Source organism: Limulus polyphemus, unplaced genomic scaffold (assembly GCF_000517525.1).
Source record: "Limulus polyphemus unplaced genomic scaffold, Limulus_polyphemus-2.1.2 Scaffold7033, whole genome shotgun sequence".
Lineage (NCBI taxonomy): Eukaryota > Metazoa > Arthropoda > Merostomata > Xiphosura > Limulidae > Limulus > Limulus polyphemus.
The window spans coordinates 15,468-30,323 of record NW_013672643.1 but is presented as its reverse complement, the minus strand read 5'-3'; the positions used below and the strand labels follow the sequence as shown (position 1 = coordinate 30,323).

The 14,856-nt window shown below is 33.0% G+C and overlaps 1 protein-coding gene across 1 annotated transcript in view; it reads right to left on the bottom strand.

Annotated features, from left to right (window-relative positions):
- Positions 1-14,856, bottom strand: part of LOC106474288 (bifunctional purine biosynthesis protein PURH-like) — a 26,846-nt gene that overhangs the window by 6,131 nt on the left and 5,859 nt on the right. The window contains exons 7-18 of the mRNA XM_022402620.1: positions 14,592-14,661; positions 11,547-11,703; positions 11,123-11,248; positions 10,322-10,429; positions 9,678-9,763; positions 8,906-8,995; positions 8,541-8,669; positions 7,972-8,064; positions 7,106-7,179; positions 5,776-5,884; positions 3,415-3,474; positions 1,199-1,294 (exon numbers count right to left, since the gene is read on the bottom strand). Of these exons, the coding sequence (XP_022258328.1) occupies positions 1,199-1,294; positions 3,415-3,474; positions 5,776-5,884; positions 7,106-7,179; positions 7,972-8,064; positions 8,541-8,669; positions 8,906-8,995; positions 9,678-9,763; positions 10,322-10,429; positions 11,123-11,248; positions 11,547-11,703; positions 14,592-14,661 (1,198 nt within the window). The remainder of the gene's footprint in view (positions 1-1,198; positions 1,295-3,414; positions 3,475-5,775; positions 5,885-7,105; positions 7,180-7,971; positions 8,065-8,540; positions 8,670-8,905; positions 8,996-9,677; positions 9,764-10,321; positions 10,430-11,122; positions 11,249-11,546; positions 11,704-14,591; positions 14,662-14,856) is intronic.

Sequence of the window (14,856 nt, the reverse complement as noted above, 5' to 3'; positions counted from 1 at the left end):
CCCAAGTGCAGTTCCAATGGACCGAGTAACCCCAAGTGCAGTTCCAATGGACCGAGCAACCCCAAGTGCAGTTCCAATGGACCGAGCAACCCCAAGTGCAGTTCCAATGGACCGAGTAACCCCAAGTGCAGTTCCAATGGACCGAGTAACCCCAAGTACAGTTCCAATGGACTGAGTAACCCCAAAATGCAGTATTCTAAAACATATCCCATACACTGTAACATATTCAACTTTCATCATTTGTACAGACTTGTTCTGTCCAATTGGAAATCCCTATAAACTATTGGACATAATCTCTGGTAAAGTAAGTCATCCCTCCTTTAAGTTACAAGCACAAATTATTACAAGTTCATACTAAGTCAAAGAATCGAGCAGTTTCTTTAAACTGTTCCTGAATGGACAAGTGGTTTAATATTTTAAACAATTTTACTGTTGTATTATACATGCAGAACTGCCCACAATCTAATTATTTTCTCACACTTCATGTTAATATTTTTACATAATTCTGATAGATAACGAGTGGCAGTATTTTCATAAATAAATGTCAGTATGTCATTCTGTACGTTTCAACTAGTTGAAAACAGAGAAATCAAAGTATCCTGATTTTTTATTATATTTTTCCAGAAGTTCAAGTATAGCTACTTATGGGCTACCTACACTAACTTAGTTTGAACTGATAGACTAGAGGAAAAGCAGCTGGTCAACAGCACCCACCACTAACTCTTGGGCTAATTTAATCAAATAGTGGGATTTGATTATCACCCCTATAATCCAAAGTATAAACCACGGATTCCCAGTCCAGCCGTACTGACTGAACTGTGGGTAACCTAATCACCCATGTGAACAGGAGAATGATCAATTGCATAACAAGCAGTAAAGCACACATGTACAAGTTGTTTAAACAAAATTACAGCTGAAAGTTCAGTAGTAAATGCTATCATAAAAAAAGAGAGCAATCTTTAGTGGGTGAACCTGTACATAAACAACCAACTTGTATGGTAACTTAGCCAAGTGGTTAAGTTATCATTAATATAAGCTGCACAATTGGCAAAATCAGTAGTTTTTTGTTTAAGAACAGGTCAAGGAAATGATTGTTGGTACTGAAATATTATAACCGCTATTTTAAACCCTAAGAATGGTTTAGTAAAAGTTTGAAGGACAAAAAACAACTAAACTCTAAACTCATTGATTAACTCACCTGCTGAGCACGATCTATGTTGTCCCGGAAAGGAAAGAAAGCATCAGAACTCAAGGCCACTTCTGACAACTTACCAATCCACTCCTCCCTTTCTGCCTGTCAAAAAAAGTTCGTCTTATTTCAAACTTGTATTACTATTAGAAATTTTAATCTACTGGCATTTATTTTGAGAAGGATGCCATGTCAGTGTCCTCGAAATGTCTTTCTGAAGAACAGTAACTATTCTCTTAATACATAATTTAAACGTCAAATTGCATTAATCCTTTCATAACAGGTGGGTCTAACTGCACAAGTCAGTCTTTTAGAGAGTTATTTTCAAAATTTAATTAAATTACTGTTTATATGTTATACCAAGTAGTGTAGCATAAAATCATAGCTAATAATCCCATATTTTAACAAATACAAATTATACAAATTCTTAATTTTATAAGGGAATGTTTTAAAAATTCTGAAATTCCCCTAGTGTGAAAAATATGACATTTTCTCTAGGCATCCTCTCTTCTCTATTTTTTTCACCACCCCTCTAACAAGTATGAAATTTAACATCAATTCTTCATTATAAAATCGTCATTGCTCAGACAAACCATAATATTTATAGCCTACAATCTTGTTTAGTTACGGAGCCATCAAATAGAAAATCCGAAACCCACCTATCACATCCCCTCTTTCAGGATTTGTTAATAGTTCTCTCTCATGCTTAATACTATATTATGCATAACCAATAGGAAGCCAAGGTTTTCATCTATCAAATGACGTAGTATATTACATTGTTTTCTGAACAGAGAATTGTCGATTTCTCAGTTTGTATAAGCTTTGTTCCCATGGAAAAGATAACAACTAGCTTGGGTGAATTTGTAACAGCTCTTGTCACACAGTTAGAAAGCTAGAAAAATTGTGATAGTTAGGGGAAATTGTCTGCTTTTGGCATGTTATTATTCTATGTTCTTTGGTGCATTATTTAATTAAATAAAAGTTATTTAGTGCATTACTACCATTAGTATAAAAAAAGTAGGGTTAAGTTTATGGACAGTCGACAGCAAAAAAAACCCGGGTAAGTACTTTATTTCTTGTTTTTCATTATCATAAAAATAACTAAAATGTAAAATTAAGGATGTTTTCAAGTTAGTTAAGGTAAAATAAATCATAATAATAGTAATATAATAATGTTTCACGAGGCACACATGCAAGCAGCTTGTGGGTAATGTAATTCGAGATAGCATAACGTGAGCTCCATGTTCCCAAAGTGATTTACAACTTATTATGACATGAATCATAGTAGTCAGTGGTTCAAAGAGCAATGAAACAAAATTTAAGTATAAAAAAATGCATATTGTTACAAGTTTAAAGTTACTTAGGATAAACAAATGTAGTTTCATGTTACAATTAGAAGTCATTCTAGAAAGAAAAAAATGAGTACTTTAGATTTATTTAGATTTTTTTTATTAGTAGTTACGAGGTCAGTCAAATTGACTGACCCTGTATAGAGTTAGGGTACAGAAAGCTACAGATAAGATATATAGTTTTACTGGAAATAAACGTTTCAAATGTATTTAGGAGGTTTTAGAAATTACAAAAATGATATTCGAGATTTTTGGGATGAAGAATAGTTTTTTAATCATAACATGAAAATCACTTTGCACTTGGACTAGTAACCAAAGAGACTCGATATATTCACAAACAAATCTTTAGTAAAAATACTTCATTAAAAAATGATTTTTTGTGTACAAAAAGATTTATAATGTTTACTAAAAGTCTACCAAATTTGGTGAAGATGCACATACTGCATTAAAAGTTAATATAAATACTTAACGTGTACAAATGTGTATACGAACTTCACATTTGATACTGAGCCTGTTGCAATAGGGTTAATGGCCAGAAAACTTGTATTATTGAAGAACGTGTTTAAGGTAGAGAAGGTTTGTGTTGCTGTTTATATTGTTCGTAACAGTTATTTTTATAGAACCCGTTTCGCAGCAGAACTTAAGAACAGTTTAGTAAACAAAAATTACAAAGATTTTACGAGTAACTTTCAAAAGAAAAATGCGAGCTTGATGAATTTCTTCAATTTGAATTTAGTGTTTCCAAAACATTAAAACATCAGACTTCATAATAAAAAAAAAAAACTCACCTAAAACATGAAATATATACTATCAGAAAGTAGAACAAAGAAATCTTCCCCTTTATCCAGAGCAAATAAATTTTCTTGGAAAACTTACTTGGGTTAAAAGTGAGGGTGGATTTTCCAATGAGCTTCTCCAAATATCTTCTGGCATATCCTAAAAAAAAAACAAAAAACAGTATATGTTAAAGTGTTTGGTCAATTAATTATGACACATTACTGTTTAAGTGTAGAGTCAAGTAGCAGGACATTACCAAGAGTATAGTCAAATACTAATGTTTCAGAAGACACAATAACAATTAAATGAACACCCAAATTATACAATAAATAGCTAGAATATTGGTTCTGTAGTAAAACTAAAAAATGTTAAATATAATAGTATTCAAAGAACATTTACTAAAGAAGTGTTCACGTAAAAGTTTTGAAAAGGTTATCTAAAACTTAGAAACTCATTACCAGTAGTAAGAATATCGTTAAATTTTCCACAAAGTTGAATGAATTTTGGGTGCAAGAAGAGAAACCTCACTTGAGAAAAACACACACACGAGTTTACAAGCTGTTAACTCGGTTTGAATTATGGCCCTTGTAACAAATGATGTGGATCTATCCTGTATTTGGTCTTTTCAACCAATACTTAAAGCTGTTAGCTGGATTTGAATCTGGATTTTGCCTAATAATAATGCTTCATACTGCTAATAAGAAGGCAAATAAATAAATAAAATGTTTGAAAAAAAGTCAGAAATTACTTCATTCACAAGAGAGAAAAAAAGTGTTACACTAGCTGGTGAATACTCAGTTCTAAGACAAATGTTGGTTCACAACATTTTCACGTGTCTTTGTATAAACATATCTATACAAGGAAAGAAAGGTCTTTACCACAAGAAACGAAATGTTTACCACATTTCTTTATTCCATCGCAGAAAGAAACAACTAACGAAGAAAATGTAATTGTTTCTCTGTAGAAAAGGTGTTTCAATCTCAGTAACAGTGTTTCCAATTTGAAAATTGCAGGAAGAATGACATTTTATGTCATATTCAGATACCTCCATGAACATAACTGTACCCTTAACACATTGGCTGTTATATTTAGATACCTCCATGAACACAGTTGTACCCTTAACACATTGGCTGTTATATTTAGATACCTCCATGAACATAATTGTACCCTAACACGTTGGCTGCTATATTCAAATACCTCCATGAACATAACTGTACCCTTAACACGTTGGCTGTTATATTCAGATACCTCCATGAACATAACTGTACCCTTAACACATTGGCTGTTATATTCAGATACCTCCCTGAACATAATTGTAACCTTAACACATTGGCTGTTATATTCAGATACCTCCATGAACATAGTTGTACCCTTAACACGTTGGCTGCCACATAATAAATTAAGTATAAATAAAATTAAGCATCCAAGACGTGTTGAGTAGCAGTCAGTGTTCCAAACTTGTATGCCACAAAAGAAATTTGGCTTTGAAACATAATTGTCTATGATGCATCGGTGTGTCACACAGTCCATAACTAAAGTTGGTTGTGACCCACCGGTTGGACACATAGCAGCCAACGCATTATAATCTATTCCTAATCATAGTTTAGATTTGTTAAATCTTAATCTCAACTATAAAAAAAGTTATTTTTTGTTCATGAAAGTTCTAATGTTGGTAATTAATTATATTAAATATAATGTGTAAAGGCTTTCTGTATTGATTGTTATTTAAGTCAACATTATAGCAGTTAAATTACAAGTTCCAGTGTCTTATAAAAAACAGTCAACTAAGTCAAATAACATGTAATGCTTGTACACTTTGAATGATGTTACTTGTTATTAAGAATTAGCCACACTGTCTGTACTTTCATCTCCCCATCCTACCAAACATGCTCACCCTTTCAGCTGTGGAAGTGTTATAATGTTATGGTCAATCCCACTATTTGTTGGTAAAAGAGAAGCCCAAGAGTTGGCAGTGGGTGGTGATGACTAGCTGCCTTCCTTTTAGTCTTACACTGCTCAATTAGAGATGGTTAGCACAGGTAGCCCTTGTGTAGCTTTGCACGAAATTCAAAACAAACCAAATTTTCATCTCTGTAGCAGGAATTACTTATCACAGCAACAACAACAAAAAATTCAATGCCTTGCTAACTGTTCTTTCAAGACAATGAATTATTATTTTTGCAGTATTTTGCAAGTAAAAAATTTTTTTAATTACTTCGAAGATCCACTGTTATGATATCTAAGAAATAGTCTAGAAGATTATCATCCCTGTAACACACAATAAATTTAAGGTGCTTGTTAAAAACTTACCCTATGGACATAACCCAGGCACGTGAAGTGTATGAGCATAATTACTCACTTCCAAAACAAAGCATTGGAATGAAGACTGATGTAAAAATGGTGTCTGATGTTAGTGTATTATATTCTAGTAAAACATTACAACAAGATAAAACTACTTACCTTTCCAACAGTTCCATTGACAAATACATCAATTATGTTAGACATTTCAGCTCGTTTTACTCCGCTTTTAAAAATCATTCCCAAAACTTTAGGGTGCTGACGTAGCCACCTACATAATTAATAAAAATTACACAGCTGTTATTTTTTACAGACATTTCCAAATCTGTATACTTTACTCAACTGGTAAAATGAATGAAATAAAATTACTGGTTATTATTTAGCCTAAAACTGATAACAGATACATTACTCATCATTTAATATACCTTCATTCAACAGAAAGTTCTGAAACAGTTATTTTAACCAACATTTTTTACTCTTTAAACTTACGTGCTTTTAACTCATTGATGTAATTACTTGATTGTGACATTCATGAGCATATTCATAGTTACCAATATATCAGTTTCAGGGCTTTTCTAAGACATGCATTTGTATGACAGTAAATCATAATCTGAGCAATAGTGAAAAAAATAAAACTTTGATATATATTGTTGCAGTTTCTTTATATGACAATCCTTTTCTTCTCCATTTTACATCATACTTTCAGAATGGATGCACACATTTAATAAAATATGTAGTCTTCTACAAGGTCATAGGTTGACAGTACGTACTAGTAATCAGTTGGATTTGTTCGTAAGTAACACTACTCCGTAAAACCTACAGTACATAATCACCTGGATTTGTTTGTAAGCTAACACTAGTCTGTAAAACCGTAACCTGACAGTACATTATTATCTTCAATAACATCGGCCTGCAATGATATTATTATCTTGAAATTTTTCCATGTTCTAAAGTAGTTCCTGTACACTGAATCCAAATATGATATCCATTTTTCTCCATCATGTACAGTTGTTTTACAAAACGTCATATGTACTTTTACACAAGTAAATCATTTTCATTGAAATTGGGTCACATTTTGTTATGTTTAAAATGTTGACAACCACTGGCTATAGTTTTCTCTAGACCAATCACAATGTGAGTCTTATAGATCGTTCTAGAACTCAAACATGATGCTAAAAAATGTTCATTGAGGCTAATGATATAATAATTTGATCTAAGTGAGAGTTTTTTTCTTCTTCCTGATTTGTAAAAAATTCTTACATAATAGAAAAAAAATGATATTTTCGAAATCTGCATAGCAGAATTATGGAAAATCTCCATTATTCAAACCAAAACAACTTTTATGAAGTTTAAATTTGCAGACCTGTGTAATCATTGACTTAAGCTTGTATTTCTTTGAAACAAAACACCTGTTATACACATACAGAAAGTAATTTTAATTGACAGAATGCCAATAAACAGCTAAGGACTTGAGTTTAACAGAAACACTTGCCAATTGGTAGCTTTCTCACCAGCCAGCCGAGTGCAATGAATCCTAGACTGTTGTCCTGCTCCAATACCAATTACCTGAATAACAGCAATCAAGAAATTTAAAAACAAAGGTGAAATCTACTAAGAATTATTTAACGTCATTACTTGGGAACGTTTTTTATTAACACATTAGACTATTAATAACATTCCAATTAGTTATGACATTTTAAATTTCAATTGTAATTAATGAAAGGAATTTTTTTTTATAAACTTTTCTGTGAAAAATTCAATAAGTGAAAAAAAAAGAAAATAAGGGACGGGAGCTTTTTTATAGGCAGGGAAGGATTGGGAATGGGTGGGTGGGGGTCAAATGAGTACCCTAAAATTCTATAAAGTCTAAAACATCCACTGGCTTTTGAAAACACTTAAGTTTCATGTAACTCAGTTTCTGTGTGTAGAAGTCTACATTTTTTTATGAAAAACGACCACACACTGTAGTGATTATGTTCCTAGTTTTAGGTGAACAGTGGCAGCTCATACACACCGAATGATACAGCACTATCCCTGTTGGCCAGAGGTCCCAGTCTCTTCTCACTTATTGGCTTTTTCACATAAAAGTCTAGTTACCACTGGTTAAATTGTAAAGCCTATGTCACATAACAGTGGTTTTCATGACTCTTTATGAGTCTTAGTATTCACAAACATATTAGAACGGACTTTCCTTAAACGGATAATGTTTGTCTGAAAGTGACATCCTTTAAAAGCAGGTGAGGAACAAGTTTGGCTAAACAATTCAATTCAGAAAGAAAATGAGATAAACAATTTTCAATCATAAAAATTAGGTATTTACTCTTTTACTGAATAATAATAAAAAATTTTTTTTCATACCTGCCCATCTTTAGCATAACAAACAGAATTAGACTGGGTGTATTTCAGGGCTATGGTGGCTACAATTAAGTCACGAAGACCGGATTCTGGAAGCTGAAAGATCAGTTCTCAGTTACACGTGTAATGAACTTAAAATGATCCATTACATAAAAGCTGAATTACACCAAATTTACCATTTACCAAACTGTTAAAAACAAAAAAAAAACAAGTGTAATAAACAGTATATAAGAAGAAAAAAATTCTAATACGACTTTACTGTTACTGTCACTTTTAACACACACCCACAATTTTTTTATGCACAATCTTTTCTTTCCATCCTTCGAAAAAACAAATCAATTAACACTCAAATCTACTTACTAGAAGCTAAATTTAATGTGAAAAGAACTTAAACTGTGTATTATGAATTAATCATAACAATAAATGTGTGGAAACAAAACTTACAATAATAAACATTTTAATATTTAGGAGTAATTAATATTTATTTTAAAATTAATAAAACTTTCCTAATACCTCTAGACTATGCACACTAGGTGTCAAAGGCAATATCCTAATATCACATAAAAACTTACCTCTTTGTTGGTGGAGACAATATTGGAAAATAATTTCTTGTCGATAACAGCATCATTTCTTTTTTGTTCCATATATAAACCAAAGAGCACACGAAGCTCCATTGGTGAGGGCTTGTAAGTAATATCCATCTAAATATGGGAAAAATTAATTTTAACTTAAAATTATGTCTGGTAATTAACTGATAGTACTTTCATAACTTAATGTACTCGAATAAGTCTTAACAGTTGAAAGTACAGTATTTTTTCAGGAAGTTGAATTTTAATTTCTTAACTACCAGCTTCATACACCGTAAAAATTTAATAACTACTGAATTATTATGCAACATATTTAACTTACTACTTCTGCATTACAATGAGAAATATACCTTTAGAATACAATATTTTCCACTTTTCTTTTTTTTCAGAATTTCTAAAGCAGCTGGGTCATAGTCTGGAGCAATTATTCCATCTGAAACCTTAAATAATTAAAAAAATTAATTTTATGTTAAAGTGTCTCCACTTCCATTTTTCTTAGTGAGAATATGAATTTGTTAAAGAATATTAAACGATTGTGTAAAGAAGAACATTATCTTATTATTAAAATAAAAATATTAATGTTATTTGTATAAAAAAAGTCCTTGTATATGATTGGGAGTTTCAAAATAGAACATTTTCTTCATAATAAACTATTCAGAATATAATTTAGTTTATTTCATTGTTGGTATTGCATAAAAGCTGTAAAAACACTACAAACAAGTACATAAAACCAGATGTCATCCACTACTGTTATATTTTTGTACTTATTTATATCTACTAGGGGTATGGTAGTTTTCTTTTGCTGGAAGTATAACTGTATTTTGCATGTGTATAATAAATGTCCAGGTAGTAAATTTATCAAAATTTTAGCAAATATCATGAACAACACTTAGGACGTTTCACTTGGTATGAATTAAAATTACATTTCAATAATATTTTTTTAATTTTTTTTTAATGGGGAGTTATTTTAAACATCTTAAAAATATTAACTTATGAAATTTGATTTTGTGAATTTCTGTCATGCAGCTAAATATCGATCCAAATGTTTCACCTACAAACAAAATACCAGAAGCCAGAAAATGTTTACTTTCTAATGAAATTTTTCTATAACACTCAGAATACCTCTCGAGATATGATTTTAGCTGTCACAACATCACACGTAGCTGACAGAGCTATGAAATCTCCGAAAGAAGACATTCTGTCTGCTCCTGTAGAAAAGAAATTTAAAACATTTTTGTTAAAATAAGGTATCGTGACAAATTATAATCTTTTAGAAATGTGTTTTAAAGCTAATAATCTTTTCAGTCAAACATAAAAAAATCCTTGCAGAACAAGATAAGGCAAGCCAGGACTCTACAAAGACAGAACAAGATAAGGCAAGCCAAGACTCTACAAAGACAGAACAAGATAAGGCAAGCCAGGACTCTACAAAGACAGAACAAGATAAGGCAAGCCAGGACTCTACAAAGACAGAACAAGATAAGGCAAGCCAGGACTCTACAAAGACAGAACAAGATAAGGAAAGCCAGAATTTATACAATATTTGGATTTTTTCTTCTATATTCTAATATTTTACTATCAAGAATCTTAGCTTTCTACTCTTTCTATATTGGTGCAGTAAACTTGAAAGTATGTAATTTTGCAACTAATATTTAGTAAATATCAGATATGATGGTACAATAGTGTCTGAGGAATAAATGTAGTACTATGGATAAACTTTAACCTTTGACTTTCTTCCGTTGTTTATTATGAAGGAGATACTTTACCTCTTGCTCGAGCATAGGCCGTTGCTAGTGGTGTCAAATCGTCAAAGAGATCATCCACCATACACAGCTTAGATTGGTCTGGAGAAAGTGGAACACCAACAGAAGCACCTGTTGGGAATAAACTTACAGCTTGAGTTTCAAATATGTACCAAATTCTTCTGAGTAATACCAGAAACAACAAAATATTTTTAGAGAATTAATTCCCTGAAAGCATTAGTCTGGAATTTGTGTAAACCTTACAGCCATTTTAATTTTTTGTGAAAGACTGGAATAAAAATGAAACTAAACCAATAATTATAATAATGTGTCAATAAAATGTCACAAATTTATTTGAACTTTAACTCTGATCATAGTATAAACACTTATATTGAAAATTGAGACTACAACAAAGATTTTACCAAGTTTTGCTCACCTGCTTGATACCCGGCGTTACTCACCCGGTAGACTCACCTGCTTGACACCCGGCGTTACTCACCTGCTTGACACCTGGTAGACTCACCTGCTTGACACCTGGTAGACTCACCTGCTTGACACCCGGCGTTACTCACCTGCTTGATACCCGGCGTTACTCACCCGGTAGACTCACCTGCTTGATACCCGTCGTTACTCACCCGGTAGACTCACCTGCTTGATACCCGTCGTTACTCACCCGGTAGACTCACCTGCTTGATACCTGTCGTTACTCACCCAGTAGACTCTCCTGCTTGATACCTGTCATTACTCATCTGCTGGGCTCACCTGCTTGATACCTGTCGTTACTCACCCGGTAGACTCACCTGCTTGATACCTGTAGTTACTCACCTGCTGGGCTCACATGTTTGAATGAAGCTGCTGCAGGAAGGCTCAAAGCTTCTTCTAGTTCTTGCACAAGCTGCCAGGCATTGAGTGCATCACAAAGGTTGATGAATCCAGGAGATCCATTCAAAACTACAAATCAAACAAACACCGATTTCCTTTCTATGCAGATGATGTATCTGTACATATAAACTTCATCATTAAGATACAAATATTCAATGTAAATAACTACTCAATAAATTAATTTCCAGATTTGCCAAAAATAAGGAATATCTTGACAAACATAGTAACATGTTGTGTAAACATTAAAATGAACTAATTTTTCTATATGTTTGTAAGAAACCCAATACACTCACATGTATAGAATCAATCTTAAACTTAATATGAAGCAAAAAAATTTACCATAATTGTATAAAATAAATTCTCATACCAGTAAGCGGCAGTTTTTCACTGTAAGTGAATATCTGGGCAGGAGTTTGATGAGGGTTCATTCCATATCGCAGGGACAACTGGGAATGTTCTTGACCAAACTCTCGACGGAAGTAATCAGAAACAGCCATATCATATTGGGCTGTGTGGTTGAATGCCTGAAAATGATTAATTATGTACTGTTTATACATCTCCAAACATCTCACACAGCCTGTGATTACACATTGAAATACCTGGTCCTCTTGTTGATATTCAATAGATGATTGGTGATTTGCAAGAGCAGATGGTATCTGTAACCAACTGCTTCAGCTTATCAAAAAAAATAACTGTGTTCACGAGCTAATCACAGCTATTATGGTAAGTTAAACATTCAGAGTGAAGAGAAATGCCAAGATGGACTATTAAATCACTATACCACAAATAAATACCATCTTTTTTTTTCTTACCAAATGGATGTCAATACGGTTAGTCTCTATCAAAACAACACTTAGCCACAGATTTTCCACAAGATGGAAGCACCAGATTTTGTTTATCGTGAAAGTCTTATAGTAGCAGAGGCAATAGTCCAGACTCATCACATAGAACACCACTGATGGTAGAAGAATAGGATGCAAGTGTGGACACTCGTCCTTGTATAGTTACCACTTGAGAAGAAGTTGGAGAAAAGCTTGCTCTACTTCTCCTGCAGGTATCACATCTTCTAAACTTGCATAGGGACATCAGCTGGGTCAGACATCTTACTCTTCAAGTGCTTTGGGTGAAGTGAGGATTCCTGGACAAGGAAAGATTCCAGACTGTGATGGATGACAACAGTACAGCTTCTGCTGTCTCAGATATCCATGACAAAAGTTGTGCATTCATTGAAGAGATACTCTGGACTCGGCCACTCAAGAGATGACTATAGGGAACTCATGGAGTTGGTAAAGATCTTTCTTGGGGGAATGCCGCTTCAAGGAATGTAGTTGATCGCTCCAGGAGAGACTCATTGTACCAGGTGGATGGCAAAAGCCATTCTATGCTCTCAAAGTCTTCATGTTCCAAGGCCAGTTTATCCACATGGTTAGAGAGAAGGTAGGGATGTGAAGAATTTGCACATTTGTGTTCCTTCATCCCCTCTGGTATTTGTCTGAGGTGCTTGTCGCTCTTGCCTTCTTCAACAATGATGTGTCCATGGAAACTAAGTGCCATATGGTCCAAGCTCTCAGAGGAATGAGGATTAGCAGAACAAAACAACAGTTAAAGAGGATTTGGAGACAAAGGTTGAAGTTCCGGAGAACTTCATCATGACCAATAGCCTACAGTTTTTAAACGAGACTCCTTTCTCTCCAAGGATGGAGGTCAATGGGAAGAAAATGAAGGGTGCTTAAAGGGCAAAGAATCATGCAAGGAACTCTGGTTCATCAATGATATCATGGAAAAGATGTGGCCCTCGTGGAAGAATACAACCAACTTTACACCAAGATGAAGACCAAAAACAGTATCTTCATTTGGTAATCAAGAAGCACAGGAAAAATTCCCTGATGCAAAGAAAAGCTTTAGAAGCGAGTTTTGTTTGGTATCGGAGAATACACTACAGCTTCAACCAATTCATTTTTCTATGATTCTATAGTAAATGTTTTTTTCTTCCTTTTTTTACTTATTTACTATTTATTCTTTTAGTCAGTAAAACTCAAAGATTTTATTTTACACAAACCTTTAAATACTTTCAGAGAATAAACAATAGTTACAGAAGTGATGGAATTGAACTTTATCAAAATCTATACACACTATTATGGAACAACAAGTTTATATGGAAACATTTTCTATATGAGGAATCTTGATCATCAAATCAACTGGAAATCAGTCCAAACAACATAGAAAATTAGAAACTGTGTCAAAAAAAGCTGTACAAAGTTAGTTACTTCAAAGAATTCCAAACTTTAACACCTGTAAGGACAATTTTAAACTAAACCTCTTTCTCACAACTTGAAACTATAAGATGAACTATGTGGAATTCTTTCACAACCAAAAGATGGGTTGAAGAGGACAAGCGAAAGTGTCAAAACTTGTTTCATAATGATGGATCTAAACTTCATTTTCAATTACTACAGTATTGTGTATTTACCTACTACTTGTACATTTAAACACAACCAAAATACTTTAAATGTAGTTTTCCAACTTCTCCAATATCTATGGATATAGGCTGGAACTATTCCTTTAACAAATGAAAATTAGAGATGGCCATCCACAGGTAGCCCTTTGTGTAGCTCTGTGGGATTTCATTTTGAAATGAAAAAGTATTTAGGTATTCTTTTAAAAAAATTTTATGTTTGGAAATATCGAATATTATGTAAATTGTCATTTAATCTAATAACTTTACAAACAACTTTAATCTATTTTGTAAAAATATGGATGTTTTAACTTCATTTGTAGTCAGAAGATGACAGCACTTGTAGATGTGCATTTAGATAAAGCAAACTAAGATGGAAACTACTTTTTTGTTTGAAGTTAAGCACAAAGCTACACAATGGGCTATCTGTGCTCTGCCCACCACAGGTGTTTGTCAACACAGAAAAAAATATTTCCTGGAAGCCCAAGTGACCATCACGACATTACTCAATTTCCTTTCTATATCTCTCGCCCAGTTACACCACCATTCCAAGTTTGCTCCTGAATAAGAAAGGCCCATCTTTCAAAAGTGCTTCAGTTATAGGGTTTTTATCATTCTAATTTTGAATTGATAGACTACAGGGAAGGCAACTAGTGAACAGACATTTTTATAACCCTTATACACTTTCTTAAGTTTATTGAAAAAACCAACAAAAAATTGTTAAAACAAATAAAGTAGAATAGAACTTTTAAACTCTTCCCTTTGTTTTCATTCTAGGATACTTATCTGAGACTTTAGTACTTTACTTAATTACTCAATTAACAACTTGTGATGATGCAGTTCAAAGGCATAAATACAAACAAACTTTTAAAGAAAATCTGAGCTTAAATAGTAAAATGGAAAAGATACATTTTTTTAAAAACACATTTAATTCAATACTGATAAAACTGAGCACACCTTAATGGCTAGCTGCTGCCTGGTCCTCAGTGTTGTCATATGATCAGCTAATAACAATTCTTCTGTCAATCTGTGGATTAACAGTACTATTAATATGAAGTCCAGTACAGAATAAAACAATCAGATTGTGGATAGAAACATTAGATGCACATTTTATAGAGCTTGAGCCTAACAAAATATTTTTCTGTTTTTAATGAACCAAGTTTGAAGACTCTTGCCAATAAGAAAAACTGAACAACTGTCAATAAATTCCATTAACGAGACT